The 16926-nt window shown below is 38.7% G+C and overlaps 2 protein-coding genes across 6 annotated transcripts; one reads left to right on the top strand and one right to left on the bottom strand.

The window, feature by feature from the left end:
• Positions 1–7608: 7608 nt before the first annotated feature.
• Positions 7609–12267, top strand: LOC103426127 (pentatricopeptide repeat-containing protein At1g06270). 5 transcript variants are annotated; one of them, XM_070805285.1, is made up of 4 exons: positions 7609–7773; positions 8147–10434; positions 10515–10778; positions 11797–12267. In XM_070805285.1, the coding sequence occupies exon 2, from the start codon at positions 8220–8222 to the stop codon at positions 9255–9257; it is 1038 nt and encodes a 345-aa protein (XP_070661386.1). In that variant the 5' UTR covers positions 7609–7773; positions 8147–8219; the 3' UTR covers positions 9258–10434; positions 10515–10778; positions 11797–12267. The 5 variants fall into 5 exon arrangements, with proteins under 5 accessions (XP_070661386.1, XP_070661388.1, XP_070661387.1 ...); XM_070805287.1 differs by lacking the exon at positions 11797–12267 and having other exon boundaries at positions 7615–7773; positions 8147–9330; positions 10100–10434; positions 10590–11774; XM_070805286.1 differs by having other exon boundaries at positions 7617–7773; positions 10590–10778.
• Positions 9955–11442, bottom strand: LOC103444462 (KDEL-tailed cysteine endopeptidase CEP2). Its single transcript, XM_029108837.2, has 2 exons — positions 11016–11442; positions 9955–10713 (listed from the first exon to the last, which is right to left on the bottom strand). Exons 1-2 carry the CDS (start codon positions 11440–11442, stop codon positions 10124–10126), a joined length of 1017 nt encoding a protein of 338 aa, XP_028964670.2. The 3' UTR covers positions 9955–10123.
• Positions 12268–16926: the final 4659 nt, after the last annotated feature.

The following is a 16926-nucleotide window of genomic DNA, read 5'->3' as shown; positions in this document are numbered from 1 at the left end:
AATCTACCCTCCTTATAGAATTTCGTCCTCGAAATTCATACAACCAATCAATCCACTAGTACTCATAAAACAACCTTGGATACATCTCTCTCATTCGATCTTTTGTCTCCCAAGTAGCTTTTTCTACTAAGTGGTTCCTCCACAATACTTTTACCAAGCTCACTATCTTATTCGTTAGAACCTTGTCTTTCCAATCTAAGATAGTCACTGGTTCCTCATCATACGTCAAATCTGGATTAATCTCCAAAAATTGAGGAGGAATCACATGTGAAGGATCTGAAACATAATGTCGAAGCATCGAGACATGAAACACATTATGTACCTTAGATGACTCTGGAGGCAACTTCAATCTGTAAGCAACTTCATCAATCATTTCAGTGATCTCATAAGGTTATATGTACCTAGGACTTAGCTTGCCTTTCTTTCCAAATCGCACTACACCTCTCCAAGGTGACAATTTCAAGAATACCAAATTACCCATATCATATACTCGATCAGTGGCATGTCTATCTGCTAAACTCTTTTGTCAATCCTGGGTCGCTTTCAGGTTAGACTTAATCACCTGAACATTTTGAGTAGTCTCATCCACAATCTCTGGGCCCTCTAGCACTCTTTCGCCAACCTTTGACCAACACAATGGCGTATGACAAGCTCTACCATAAAGTGCCTCAAATGGTGACATACCAATGCTCGAATGAAAACTATTATTGTAGGAAAATTCCATCAAGTCTAGGCGATCATGCCAAAAATCACCAAACTGCAACACTGAAGATCTCAGCATATCCTCTAACGTCTGAATAGTCCTCTCTGATTGACTCTCTGTTTGAGGATGATAAGTAGTGCTATAAAGCAATTTCGTACCAAGAGCTTCTTGAAAAGCTATCCAAAACTTAGAAGTAAATTTTGGATCTCGATCAGAAATAATATTCACTGGAACTCCATGATACTTCACAATCTTCGTGATGAACAACTTAGCCAATTTATTCAGGGGATACTTTTCCCTCACTGGAATGAAGTGTGCTGACTTGGTAAGCTGATCTACAACCACCCAAACGCCATCAAATCCATTCTGTGTATGTGGAAGCTTATACACAAAATCCATAGTTATATTTTCCCATTTCCACTGAGGAACGGGAAGTGGTTGCATTTCTTTCTGTTTTGACTTGCTAACAAACAATACACCTACTTACATATTCTGCAATTTCCCTTTTCATACCCGGCCAATAACAAAATGGTTGAATGGTATGGTACATCTTAGTTCCTCCTGGATGCATCGCATAAGCCGAACAATGTGCTTTATCCAAAATTTCTTTCTTTAGTTCCTCGTTATTCGGCACATACATTCTGCTCTCTTGCATAAGCATGCCATCTGATTCTCGAATCCTGAGATCTTTCTTTTTCCCTTCATTTCTCAATCGGATCATTTCTTGGATCTCTTCATCAACCATCTGAGCTTCAAGTACACGATCGACCAAAACTGGTCTGACTTAGAAACTAGCAAGAAAAGCTTCTCTTCGTTCTTCTATCTCCAACTTTACTCCAGTAGCTCTCAAATATGCAAGAAGAGGAACACGACAAGCATACAAAGCATTAAGTCGACTATGAGGTTTCCTACTCAGTGCATCAGCTACCATATTTGCACGACCCGAATGATACTCAATAGTGCAGTCATAATCACTTAATAACTCCATCCACCTTCGCTGGCGAAGATTAAGATCATGCTGAGTAAAAAGATACTAAAGACTCTTATGATCTGTGAAGATCTTACATTTCTCACCATAGAGATAATGCCTCCAAATCTTCAGAGCAAAGACAATGGCTGCCAACTCAAGATCGTGAGTAGGATAATTCCTTTCATGAATCTTCAACTGTCGAGAAGCATAGGCGATCACTCTATTATGCTGCATCAAGACACATCCCAAACCATTCAAGGAAGCATCACTGTAAATCTCAAAGTTACTACTATCGTCAGGAACTACCCATACTGGAGCATGAGTGAGGCAATATTTTAGCTGTTGGAAACTTTGCTCACAATTCTCGTCCTATTCGAACTTAACATCCTTCCTAGTTAACTTCATTAGTGGTAAAGGAATCATAGAGAAATCTTGAACAAACCGTCGATAATAACCTGCTAGACCAAGAAAACTCCGTACCTCAGTGACGGTTTGTGGTTGTTCCCAATTCTCCACTGCTGCTATCTTTTGAAGATCTACTTGAATTCCTTGTGCTGATACTATGTCCCAAAAATGCCACTTAAGTCAACCAACATTGACATTTGCTAAACTTGGCATACAACCGATGTTCCCTCAGTTTCTTTAATACTAAGTTAAGATGTTGAATATGATCTGCTTTCGACTTAGAGTATACCAGAATATCATCAATAAAAACAATGACAAACCTATCAAGATATTGCTGGAATACTTCATTCATTAACCTCATGAAAGTTGCAGGTGCATCTGTCAATCCAAATGGCATCACCAAAAACTCATAATGCCCATAACGGGTCCTGAAAGTCGTTTTAAGTACATCTTCATCTTTAATCTTCAACTGATAGTAGCCAGATCTCAAATCAATCTTAGAGAACACATATGCACCTTTAAGTTGATCAAACAAATCATCGATACAAGGCAATGGATAACAGTTTTTAATCGTTACCCGATTTAATTGCCTGTAATCAATACATAATCTCAAAGTTCCATCTTTCTTTCTTACAAACAACATCGGAGCTCCCCAAGGTGAAGTACTAGGTTGAATGAAACCTTTATCAATTAATTCCTGTAATTGGATTTTCAACTCTCTCAATTCAGCTGGAGCCATTCTATATGGAGTCAAAGATATAGGATCCGTACTTGAAAGCAAATCAATCGAAAACTCCACATCTCTGCCTGGCGGCAATCCAGACAAATCATCTGGGAATACATCAGGATAGTGCCTGACTACTCCAACTTCCTCTACACTACTAGGAACAACATCATCTAACACCACATGTGCTAAGTATCCTTGACAGCCTTTTGATAACAACTTTTTTGCTCTCATGGCAGAAATAACACCATGTCTCACCCCTCTTCTTTCACCCACAAAAGTAACCTCTGGTAGTCCAGGATGATGAAAAGTAACTGATTTCTCGTAACAATTTATATGGGCACGATTATAATGCAACCAATATGCCCCTAAAATCACATTAAAATCCACGATATCTAACGGGATAAGATTAGCTGGCATAACTACACCATCTACCATCACTGGACACCCTGGATAAACACTATCAACATAACATTTGTCCCCTCTAGGCATAGCAAACTCTAAATCAAATCCTAGAGGTGTAGGGTGAGCTTGTGTCATTTGAGCAAATGTATGAGAAATCACAGAATGTGTAGCACCACAATTAATCAAAACTCTAGCAAAGTGACCAAAGATGTTTAACGTACCCATAATCAAGTCCAGCTGGTTCTGAGCATCTTGCAGTGAGATGTGATTAACACATCCATGAGCTTGTTGTCGTCCTCCACGACCTCTATTACCTTGATTACCTCACCTCTGAGAAGTACGTCCTTGTCCTGTCTGGCTAGACTGCCTAGATGGTCCTACACTGCTAGCAGCAACCTTTCCCTGTCGGGGCTGACCTCCCTGATACCACTGAAATTCGCTAGCTGGCATGGAAGGATATGAAGTATAACCTCCAGGATCTTGGGAATACCCTGTATGAAAATAAGGATCCTAGGAATAATGATATTGTCCGGAAGCATAGGGAGCAGCATCACCCTGATAGTGGTAAGCACTACCACGACCCGTCTGACCATAACTGCCTGATCCAAAGTTCTGCTGAATCGGCGCTGGAGGTGGCATAGCAGACTGCTGAGGCCATTGTTGACTCTGGGGACACTGTGCAGCTCTATGTCCTAACTGTCCATAAGTGTAGCAACCACCGCCATTTCTCCTACACTCTCCATGATGTTTGAAATTACAACGGCGGCACAACGGATAACCTGAACCACCAGCACCACCAAAGTCTCTCTGTCTCTGAAACCTGGGTCCACCAATAAATCTTCCACCTTTCCACGGGCCTGTGACACTAAATCCTCCACTAGAAGAACTCGAGCTCGCTCCACTTCTCTTGAAATTCTGTGTCTTACGGGGTCCCTGAGTGGAGATACCTTTACCCCTGTCATCTTTCCTTTGATTATCATTCTTATCTTCATCTTCCTCACCATTACTAGGAAGGTTTTCAGAATCCTCAATTCGAATCAAAATCTCATAAAACTCATGGTAAGTGGTGTAAGGAATCGCACTAGCAAACGTCCGCCATTTCCTCTTAGTTCCCTGCTTAAAACGGCGAAGCATCTCTACCTAGTTACCAGCTGTATCTGGATCATAGCGGGATAAGTCTGTAAACTTCCTATAATACTTATGCGCCAACATATTCTTTTGTTTCAATTGAGTGAACTCCTGCTTCGTACGATCAATGTACTCCGGGGGAACAAATCTTTTTTTTTTTAAATTCTCTTTGAATATTTCTCAATCAGCTGCCGCATCAGGTGACATAAACTGAGTTTGATTTTCCCATTAAGCTGCAGACTCTCGTCCTAAAAACCAAGTAGTGGTCTCGCCCCATCTATTAGCAGGAACATTCCCTTGACTCTGCATCACCTGAAAGGTCTTCTCAATACGGTCTAACCATTTTTCTGCCCTTTCATGACCCTTCTTACCAATGATGCAGTCTAATTTCAAATTATACATAGTCTCCAGGGGTGTTCTCTGAGGATGACGGATTGCAGTTTGAAAGGCATAGGTCATCGCTTCCCCTAATTAAGTTATGTCAGGTAAATTAGACTCAGAAGCACGACATGATTCCCTACGACGCGACATAGTTCTGACAGAAGACACCAAAAGATCATTAGAGCATTCACAATTTATACAGGGCTGCAAACCTAGGCTCTGATACCAAACTGACACACCCCGACCCTAAAATCAGGGCGTGCTGGCCGTCACGTGGGCGTGACGTAACCAAAAGTGCGACGCGGAAGCAAAAAGGTAAAAGAATACCGAAGGGATAAAAAACAACTACTAGCAGAATATCCAACTAACATGCTAGAGTGAGTTTAAGTGTGAAACACACAAAATCAGAGCATAAGTACTAGGTGCAGTCAAGTAGGACCATTACTAAATTACAACACTTGAGGGTGAGTCCTACATTTAGGTAGTCTGTCAGAACGCCGTGGAAATCCTCGTGAGCCACCAACACTGCTAACTAGAACCTGAAGGGGCGTAAAACAAGATTGAATGGGTCAGTAAAACAAAGCTTTTCGAAAATATTTCATTTAATAACACTTCTAACCCCTCGCTGTAAAACCTGTATACTTTCCCAGAAAATAGTATATATATATAACCATATATAACAGCAAAACTCAAATCACAAGTCTTTAACACTTTTCAGGAAAATATGCCATGCTATGCTTCAAAACATAATAAGGATGCATCAATTGACAAGTGAAATAAGGAATCAACCGGAGACTCTACAGTTGTCCTATACGGCTAATTCTATAGCTTAATATCTAATCCAACCGGAGTCACCAACTGTGACCTGTACGGCACTACTCTGCACACAAATCGAAACTACCTGAAGTAGTCTGTACGATAAGAATGGTGTAAGAATACGCTCTAGTGCTTCTCTCATCAACAGTTGTATAATAATCTAAAGTCACCTACAAGTCGGAACCACCTCTAATGGTCTGTACGACATGTCGGAACCACCTTTAGTGATCTGTAAGACATGCACCTACTTGGATCCAAGGTGAGCGTGTGGTGCGGGGTGAATAATATAAGCACTAACACCGGGGGTGCAGGTTATGAGCTCTCAACATAAATCACATCAAACAATAAATCACATGAACAACATAAAACTCACCTGATACTCACTTGTGCGTCCACAACACAATTTAACATATATGCATCAAATATTAGTTCATATATTTCATATAATATATATGCATGGCATTTTAAAACAAACTTTCATTTAAATTCAATTTCTGGGAAAAGTCAACAGTATATAGGTATAAACAGAAAACAACTGCCCATTCACTGGTATGTCGAAGGGTCGTAACCCCCGTGACGCCCTTGAATGCGCTCGTCCTCGGGGTAGGTCTCACCTATATGCGAAACAACTATAAAAACGTTATTTTAAAGCACATAACCAACAATACATAATAACTTCTTATATGATGCTCAATTTGGGTATATGAATATACGACAGTGACCTACTCGACGTCACGGACGTCGAGATATTTTTAGAATAATTTTTCAACACTGCACGCGCCCCCATGCGCTGGGAGAGGCACAGTGCTACGCGCCCCCACATGCGTCATCCCCTACCTCCAGACGCTGAAAAATCTCATCGGCGCCGGTAACTGGGCAAACCTGTAAATGCTCTTTTCTCGCTCGATTTTGCACCATTTTCCACGAAATTTTCACCAAAATGTCACAAATCACGAGAGGAAGAAGGCTATACCTTTTTAGAGCCTCAAAACCTTCGAAATCATGTCGGGAAATTTCTACCAAAACCGGCCGCCTTCGAACCTTGTGATCCCGACGTCCAAAACCTTCAAACGAACGTCCCCAAGCTTCGTGGAAACCTCCTAGAGCTCACTGTGAGCTTGGATTGTCCTAAAAACCAACCATTACAAAGTTTGTGAACAATGCTCAATTCGAAGCTTGAGTTTTCAACGTGAAATCGAAAGGTTTCTTACCTGAAATGGGTACCAGAGAGTTCGTGTGGTCTCCAGGAGCACGATGGTGGTCTCAAACACGACGATCTGTGAAGTTTTGATGGTTTTTGGGTGTGGTCCGTACTAGTTCGAAGGGAGAGAGAGAATGGACTGAGAGAAAGGAGAGAGAGAACGTGCGGGAGAGAGAGAATGAACTGATTGGTGTGTGTGTCCTTCTAAGTCCTTAACCACACAGTTGCATACAATTTAATCCAACTTAATTTTTTTTTCCAAGAATTTAGGAAGGTATGCATTATTCAAATAAACATGTCACACATACCTTAGCAACCTTTAAGGGCAATTCCGTCAATTCACATCAACGATAAATGAAATTTCGAGAAGGGCCGTGACAATGTGGCTAAATATATTTTGTTAATGATAATGTAGGGGAAATTGTTTATTTAAACTGTATTTTGTAAATTATATGTTGTGATTGTTAATGATTAAATTATTAATATTATCATTTTTTTTCTATTAGATTATTATTATTTTGGTTAGTTTATCTAGCATTACTGTTTGACAATTTAATCCCATTTAACATGATCTTTAAAAAAAAATTAGTCACTTGTTGATTTCTGTCATCACCACGTCTTAGAAAAGTATAACCCAAGCTATTCAGTAAGAATAATACTTAGTACTCTATATACTCACTCTTTTATTGAACAAACGATATTATGTACATTAAGGGATAGAAGAGTTGGTTAAGCCTCAAAATAAGTTAGCAATAATGCGATTCATATTCGCTTTTAGCAAAAATCGAATTTAAAAATACCGCATATGTTTTTACAATTAATAAATTTTTTAATAAATCATGTGTTAAAATATACTTAGATAAAATCAAAAGTAAGAAACCAATCCAATCAGTAATCCATCTCTCTTTCCACGACTAGAGAAAACTCTGAACCCACCCGTAAGTAAGGAGAGTGAGGATTCGACTCAGAGAAGAGTGGGAATCCAATCTCGTTTGAGCAATAATCAACAGTAGACAGGCCTGGCTGCTTATTTAAATGAGGTAAGCTCTCTGATTCTCGTGTTGTTATTTGTCATTGAATGCCCACTTCCTGTTCGACAATATTCCTCTGAGACAAATTCCTTGCATTCTTTTTTGTTAATCTCTGTCCAACCATTATCCTTATCTCCGTAGCATCTTTACAAGTTGGTTTGTTTAATACCAACTGCAGATTCACGACGTGACATCAATCCCATGTTATTTGTTTCCCACCTACCTTGTGTTAATATTTGTTTAGAGTTCATTTGTAATCCGGATGTTGTCACTTCCATTTGTATACTCATCTCTAATACGTAATACGTAAACCGAAAAAGAATTTCAAGTTAACCATTCAGCTACTGTATGTTAATGTTGTTGCCTTGATAAAATTCTTCAGGTTTGGTTTTGTAATTGTCGAGGTGGTGCCCATGTCATGCAAATATTGATGCAACACAGTCTACAAGTACAACATGGCTTTGAGAGCAGCAAATGCAAAGCTTTGCACATCTCTTCTTCCTGTACCTTGTTGTCTCCTGCAGCATCGTTCCTGTCACTTGATCACTTCATCTCAAATGTTCCAAGAAACCATAAGAAATACGGTTGAAGCCAAAGCATACGAGAAGATACCTGATCTCCTCATTTCCTCTGCCCAAGCATGCCAAAACCTCAATCCTTTCTCATTCCTTTCAACCTATCCCAACAACCTTAGAACACAAGTGGTTGATCAAATTTTGCAGTCTTTCATCCCTCTAAGGCCTCGTTCTAGAGCGCAGATTACTTATTCCTGCCTCCTTTCATTTACACTCCAAAGCTCCAATCCCTTCCCTCTTGCTCTTGCTATTCTCCAACGAACTCTTCGCTCTGGCTGCGTCCCTGTCCCCCAAACCCTTCTTCTCCTCTCTTCTGCTTGGATGAACTGCCGGAAAGAATCTCTGTCTGTGTCTGAGATCTTATTGGATATGCAGTCAATTGGATATCATCCTGACTGTGGAGTGTGCAATTACCTGATATCTTCTTTGTGTTCTGTTGATCAGTTGAATGAGGCGGTTAAACTCTTAAAGGGTATGAGTAGGGTAGGATGTATTCCTGATTTGGAGAGTTTTGACACAGTAATTGGTGCAATGTGCACTGTCAGAAGAACAGCCGAGGTAGTAGATGTGATTAAGCAAATGGTGGAGAAAGTTGGGTTGACTCCAAGGCAGGGGACAGTTATGAAAGTGGCAGCAGCATTGCGAGCAAACAAAGAGATATGGAGAGCAGTTGAGATGATTGAGTTCTTAGAGAGGGAGGGTTACCCTGTCAGCTGTGAGAGCTATGAATTGGTGGTTAACGGGTGCTTGGATGTGGGTGAGTATATTTTGGCGGGGAAGGTTGTGATTAGGATGACGGAGAGAGGTTTTATACCTTATATCAGGACCAGACTGAAGGTTGTTGAGAGGTTGGCTGGCGCTGGTGAATGGGAGCTAGCTTGTTCTGTGAGGCAACGATTTAGAGAATTGAAGTCGTAGCTCCCTGTATTTCTTTGAGGCCATGGATTCCAGTTCTTTACGTCGATGGGAGCTGGTACTCAGTCCATTTGAAGTATGGGTTCGATGTTCCTTTTCTCTGCCACTAAGATTCTTAAAAGTCTGTTGTCATTTAATGGTAAATTCATGGTTCTTAATTCTTAGTGCTAGGGCCAAGAAGAGTTCGAGATGAAAAATAACTTCTTGATAGAGCTGAACAAGTTTGTGCTTGTAAACTTATTTGGACCCATATGTAACAAAATTTTTATTTAGCACTAAAAATATCAACATTTTGAAAGAAACCTAAACAGATAGTTATGAGATGAAGTATTTATTGTTTTAACAAAGTGAAGGTAGGATTTGAAGAATAGGAAAATTTTCAGCGTAATTTCAATAGTAGTCCTCTTGTCTCTAGGCTTGGTAATTTTTCAGCTTATTTTTTCTTAGAGTAGCTTTAGGCATGATGAATGGGTTTAGGATCGAACGAGGATCCTCTTTGTGATGTTATTTCTCTTTCCCAGAAACGAAATTCCTCTTCTCCTTTTGGAATATGATTGATAACTTATAGTTTGGTTTCCCTGTTTCTTTCTTAACCACTTTCTTTTCAAACTCTAAACCGCTGTGAACTAAACTAAACATTTATTTGCGTCTGTATAGAAAACTCAGCATTTCTCAGAATAACAATTGGAACATGAATTAATGATGAAATGCTAATAAGATATGCCCATGTTATTTGATAAACTACATAATCTCAGTTAATACGCATTATGTTTGAATTATTTTCCTTGTTTTCTTTGTACTAATTGGAATTCCATGGTTGCATATTTTACCTTGTTACTATATAGAAGAAGGTTAATTTATCATACTGCTCAAGCCTGAACAGGGTAGCTAGCCTGCATGGCAATGCCGCAAGTACCTTCCTTATCAGCCGAGTTGCGTGTTATTCTTACATAACCAGATTCACCCCAGTCAAGACCCCAGGAATTCTTCACAATCCAGTACTTTTTACCACTATCTTCTCCATACCCTACTGCGGTGACTCCATGGTTGAGATTCTTTCCACAATAACCAGTGAAGATACCTGAAGAATAGAGTTGAAAACCATAACTGCCAGCATCGATTGCAACAGAGACAGGTTGGCGAGCAACTGCGGCTTGTAGGCTTTTCTCGTTATTGACAGGTATTCTTTCATAGCCACTTATGTTCACAGCACGTCTTTTCAATTTATCCTCGTCACAGGTACCCTGTAATCCTTTGTAGGGATAATCTTCTTCGGTGGAGAGTCCGTTATCTTTTATGAAACTAAACGCTTTCTCCATGAATCCACCACTACAGCCTTGGTTCCCAGAGTTGACATCGCAGTCCACAAGTTCTTGCTCTGATAGTGACACCAAGTTTCCAGTTTTGATTTTGTTAATTCCTTCAACAGCTGCTACGGCTGAGAAAGCCCAACAACTTCCTGCATTGTAAGTGTAGAACTATCAGACGTTAATATGCTATCAGCAGGCTGAACATCAAGGACATGTGAGTATTATCTACAACCCAACTTTTTATCATTGTTTGTATATCTTAAAGCAAAAACTGTATTAAGCTTTGGCGTCTTGGTATTTACTTGGAACATAATAGAATATACATTTGTTGTAGAATAATTCCAGAAAGTACGAAACTAAACTTAGAAAAGTAATTCCTGAACCATCTTCTAGCAGAAAAACTGAAATTTCAGGAGCATAAAAAGGGGGAGAAATAAAACGTAATTTATACCACATTTGCCTTGCTCCTTGATTGGAGTTACCGCACCACGCTTTCTCCAATCCACTGTAGTCGGCAAATCTTCTTCCTTGTCATAGCTGAACCTCATCTTTAGATCTCTCCTAGTTTGGAAACCCATGTAGTTTGTTGTGAATTCTATGTTTGTGATATCTGCAAACTTGTTGTCGCTGAGTTTGTATGAAAGATTTTGAGAATTTATGAAATCAACAAACTCAAGGTTGGATTTGTATATCCCAAAACGGTATGCCTTTTCCTCTTCACTCTTATATTTTCGGCCATATTTGTCCTGCCACCTTTGATATCTCTGCCTCATGGCTTTGGGGTCACCCTCTAGAGGCTTGTACTCTTGGGCACATGCTGTAGATGATATGCACAAAATGCACACCATGAAAAATGTTAAGCTAGCACGCTCTAACATCATAAAATGTTTGCTTGTCGATAGTCTTGAGATTAACAATAGTATTGATTTCTAGTTTGTGTTTTCTACGTGTTTGAGTTCAAGTCTTGTTTATAGTACTACGATTCGAGGTGGTTTTGAAACGGATAGTATTGTTTTGCTCATGCTTTTTGTGCTTGTGAATTTTGTTAAGGCTTCTTTATTGTGTACTTATGATGAATGAAGTGTTTAGGCTACATATAGAGGTGTTGTATTCACTACGCTAACCCACAGATAGAGTGCTGCTATGTTGTGCTATTTCGACTGGTGGATATCATTTCGCAGGTTATATATGACAATAAATGATTTTTGCACTCTCATTTTCTTTTCTTGCAGTTTCTTTTTGTTAGTCTTTGGATGGAAAATAAAAATCAAGAAACAAAAACACAAGAGCGGAAATCGGTTGTAGACTGAACTCGTTTGCTATCTGACTAGCCTACATATTAAACAGCACGTCGGATAACAAGTATGGCCTTAAGTTGCTGTCCAAAATTTAGGAGTGCAATTTGGGTTGGGTCAACCTGAATATGTCCATGCCCATTTCAAATCCGATCGGACAGGTTATAATGAAGAAAAAAAGCCCGCCCAAACACAATCAAACCTCAACATGATCATTTATTGGGTGGGTTGGGTTGTTGTCTTGCTCGGCCATGTCAACCCCAACCCAACTCGACTTTTTGAGTCTGAATTCACTCAAGCACATAATATACCCTCCCACTTCATATTATATAAGTTTTGGAATGACTATACTTGAACTTTATTGTTGGTTTTCATATGGGTAATAACAAATGAAGTTTTACTTTTATATTTCTTTTGGTTGAAGCTTTAGTATACGTTCTGAAATTTAATTTCAACTTTGCATGATTTGAAACATTAGAAATAGTCTTCAAGTTGTTTGTTTTAACTTTTGTGAGGATGATGATGTGTAAATAAAATTTTAATTAATATTGACGTTATTTGGTTCAAAATTTGAAAAATCATTCAAAGTATAGTGGTATAAATAAGTGTGAACTCGATAAAGTTGAGCGAACCTGAACCTAATCCAAACAAATCCGAACTAATTAAAATCCGAACCCGAGTAAATCCGCATGAACCCGAACCTATCCCAACCCAAACTCAAATTGTGAAGGTTGGGTTAGGATTGGGTTGACCATTCAACTCACCCAACCGGCATGAGTTGCACCCATACCAAAATCTGATTAAGTTGTGGTTCATGCAAATGATCATGCTAAAGCTCCCAACACGTAATGAATTAAGTTGAGCTAAACTCCCAAACAATGGCTTTGTTAATCAAACCCTAAATCTCAATCATAAACCACCCCACTAATCGTGATTAGTGCCTCCTGGAGACTTCCTCGATAAAGGCAAATTAATGCATATTCTAAACACCCCACTAATTATGATTAGCACTGCCCCCCAAACACTTTCAGATTATCCTGATTTATTAAAAGCTACAAAAATTCTAGTCGAGGTACTGATGGAAAGTACCACGAAACTTATACCCCCCTACATGTGGGTATGGTTCGGGGACAAAGCAAAAGAAGCTTAGAACGTCCGAACAATTCACATGGGGAGTGTAACGTGATTCCCTTTCCTACTGCCTCATGTGCCCCAAATTGCCCTAATCCCACTAATAAACTATCTTATTATTGCCAATTCAACCAGTTTATACTCCTAATACGGGTCCACCCCTTGGTTTCGGTCTGCGTGGTGATTTTTTATTTTAACAAATAATAGTAAATGCCCTAAAACCATCTCCAATTTATGGGATAAAACTTAAAATATAAGCTTTAAATCCTCCAAACCATCTCCAACCATTGGGTTAAAATAAGCCTTAAGGAGAAAATATATCTCTAGGCTAGATTCCCTTCAAGATTTAAGTCTAGCTTAAATTATTCGAGACCCATCAAACTGTTATATTTCAAACATTTTTTTTTGTTTTTGTTTTACTTATAATCTAACAGCTGTGATCAATGAGATCAAATCTAATGGTTAAAAAAAGATTTGACGGTTCACAATTAAATCTAACGTCTAAAATAATTTAAGAAAATTAGTTAAATTAAATTTCACTTAAAACTTTATAAATACCTATGTATTTATATGATTTTTAATTACTTATTGGAATTTAAATATTTTATATTAAAATGTTCATAAAAATAAATAGGATAGTCTGCAAAAAATTTATTTTCAAAAAAGTTACCAAAAAAAAGGTTAAATTCATTTTTTAATAATCTCGGGCTAAAATTTTAAGCCATAACTGTTGGAGGAGAAAAACAGTTTTTGGGTTATGGTTTAAAAATTTTTGGCTTAAATTTTTAAGCTTTATCCCCTAGGGTTGGATATGGTCTAAGGGAGTGAAGGAGTGGGTTAAGTCTCACAATGAGCTAACAATAATGTGGTTCACATTCGCCTTTAGCGAGAATCGAATCTAATACCTCGCACTTACAAGTGAAGAGAAACACAACTAGACCATAGTACTAAGTGGTCGTCAGTGTAGTGATTTATGTTTAGGTTTTTTAATCATAAATTGTCTCTGAAATTGACCCATATTATTAAAATGGTCTCTAAAATTGAAAATCGATCAAAGTAGTCATTGAAAATAGGTGTCGCAAATCAATGTGATGGTTGTTCTGTCATAATTCTGTCAAAAGTTTTGTTATGTGCTGGTGTGACACATAAATGAGTCCCACAAGTCTAATTAAATTAAAAATAAATTAAAATAATAATTAATTAAAAAAATTGTCAACCTAGAAACCTAGTCCCGGAATCATCTCTGATCACAACCCACACTCCTCTACCTCCATCTATGGTAGCCTTCTCCGTCTCTTCTTAGGAAAAAAAAATCTCAAGACATCCATCTTTACACCATTCGACACCCTTCATCGAATTAGACCAGGATTGAGACCACCTTTGGTGACGGCTTTGATTGGCGACGACGTCTTTGACAATATTGTTAACATTTGGGCAATCGACATCCTCATAACCTAAATCTTGGAGAAGTTGTTGGGCGCTCCTCCGGTGATCTTGGTGACGAGGAGAACGATGAGTTCTGCCTTGAGATAATCCCATTGTGCAAAAAGGTATTTTGACCATTTTTTAATTAATTATTAAATTATTAAACCACATCAGTACATAACAAAATGTTTGACTGAATTGTGACAAAATGACCATATTGATTTGCGACACCTATATTCAAGGACTACATTGATTGATTTTCAATTTTGGAGACTGTTGTGTTCCTTCCTAGTGCAAAAATATGGTTAGTATAATGGCACAAGTAAGGGTGTCGAACCACAGGGACTGAGTGTGTGAAATCCCATTCCCGGATTTCACTGTTATAATCTACGTATTTGTATTATTGAGATTTTATATTATTTCTCGAGAATTTATTTTAAATTGTTTGGATTTAGATTTCAATTTAACTAGTTACGAAGAGTGAAACTTGGAAAATAATTATTTAAAATTCGTTGACCTTTTGAGGTCACAAGTAACGTTTTCGAATAGGTCTCAAAGCCACAAGAGCATAGGCAAAAGCCGTTTGCGAGTCCGAGTTATAACGGTATAGTTACGAGCATTTGAAGTTGTGATACTATAGATTTTAAAAATTATTTAGACTCCCACTTTGTGGGAAAGAGAACCAATCAGATTTTTAAAAGGTTAGGAACTGCCCAATCAGGAGAGTGGGGGAACGAGGGAAAGGAGAGAAAAAGAAGAAGGAAAAAGGGGTCGGGTCGAACGGACCCGTGAACCCCAGCCATCCATTCGGCTTTTCCGATGGTTTTTCCGGTGAATTCCACCAAAAACTCCATTAGAAAACTTCCCCACAACCTTCCTTCTTTCTCTTGCACCTCAAAAATCAAGGGTTTTGGCCTTGAAAATGGGTGAATCCGCACGGTAGGGTGTGGTGGTGTTGTGTTCGAATCACCCAAATCTGAAATGATTTCATCAAATTTCCACCACCATTAGACTCCCCGTGAAGCTTGGAACAAAGCCCAAGTAATGGTTGAGGCGTCGGAGTAGCTTTGGAGTCGAATCAAGAACACCCAAATTCAAGGGTTTTCGGTGGGTTTGAGTGAAATTGAAGTGTTTTCCGGCCAAATTGGACTTAGTCACAGGTATAAAGTTTGCTCCACTCTTCATTTCTGTAATTTTTGGTAATTTTTAAAAATAGTTGAATTTTTCGGCAAGTCGGGACAGCCGACCGCCACCCGTGACGGCGAGTGTGGTGGTGGCCTGGCCAGTGGGCCAACGATGTCCTTTTAAGTTCAATTAGATGCCCTGATTTCATAATTGATATCCCTATGATATGGTTTGATTGTTTGAATCTAATTTCATTTTGATACGTGGTTAGGTCAAAATATGATTCGACGATCCGACCGTTGGATCATCACCAAACCTTAATGCATGATAGAACATAATATTTTTGGATCATAGAAACTTACGGATCGATAATCCGATGTACGGATCTTCCCTAATTGGATTTCTAAGTTGGTAAAATTAAATGTCGACCTCCACTTGAATTTTGAAATTGGCGAAGATCCGACCGTCAGATCGTGTTGAGATTTTAATATGTTGTTATTTGAGCATAATGTGGACTTTGGAAGTTATAGATCTGAAATCCAATATGTGGATCTTCCGGATTGAATTATGGACCCTACCTTTGACCGGGAGTTGACTTTTGGTCAACTGTCTCGAAACGTCCTAATTACTAAAATTAGTACTACGGGGGACTAAGTGAAGTCTAGTGGGCCTACATTTGTTAGAGAGTGACTTGAATATATGTGATATGGTTATTACCTTAATTTCCTATGTTAGTATCCTTTGTGAAGGTGAATTGGTTTTATAAATGTGATTTCTATTGAAATGTGATTTTTATATATTTAGCCAAAGCCCTATGATTATTAAACATGATTTGGCTTGGTACTGAGGATGGTTGTGGCATATGTGAGTTAAATTATCTTTTTAGTAATGTGATTCTTGTGTATGATTATTTTTATGATAATGTGATCCTAGAATCCTATTAGAAGTGTATTGTAGCACTTATATGCTTGGGTGACATATTAGTGGTGACCTGGAGAAGTTGATGGTGTAGATGATTACGTTGTAACTCATAAGGGTTGAGATGTGGATAAGTTGAGGTGTTGAATTTACTACACCATGTAGTACTTGTACATTGGTGGTCCTGCTCGGTATATCCGTGTTCGGGGACCATATGCATTCTAGAAGTGAGGAGGATTAATTGTACTCGGTACATTTGATGGGGGAATCATATGCTTGTTTGGATTTCGTTAAGTGATGTTTTGGAATCGTATCCTGGTTCGAATTCCGTTTGAGTGGTCTGGAATCCCTTTGGTGTCTTGTCTTGGTCCCTTGGATTTGTTTTCAGCTTCAGAGATGTAGGCTTCGGCCGAACTGTGTCACTCTAGCCCTACTTTTCATGGTGTTGTATGAGATTATGATTATGAG

The sequence above is a fragment of the Malus domestica genome, chromosome 09 (genome assembly GCF_042453785.1).
Source record: "Malus domestica chromosome 09, GDT2T_hap1".
NCBI classification, from domain to species: Eukaryota; Viridiplantae; Streptophyta; class Magnoliopsida; order Rosales; family Rosaceae; genus Malus; species Malus domestica.
The sequence above is the reverse complement of the archived record's forward strand: the minus strand, read 5'-3'. Positions and strand labels throughout refer to the sequence as shown.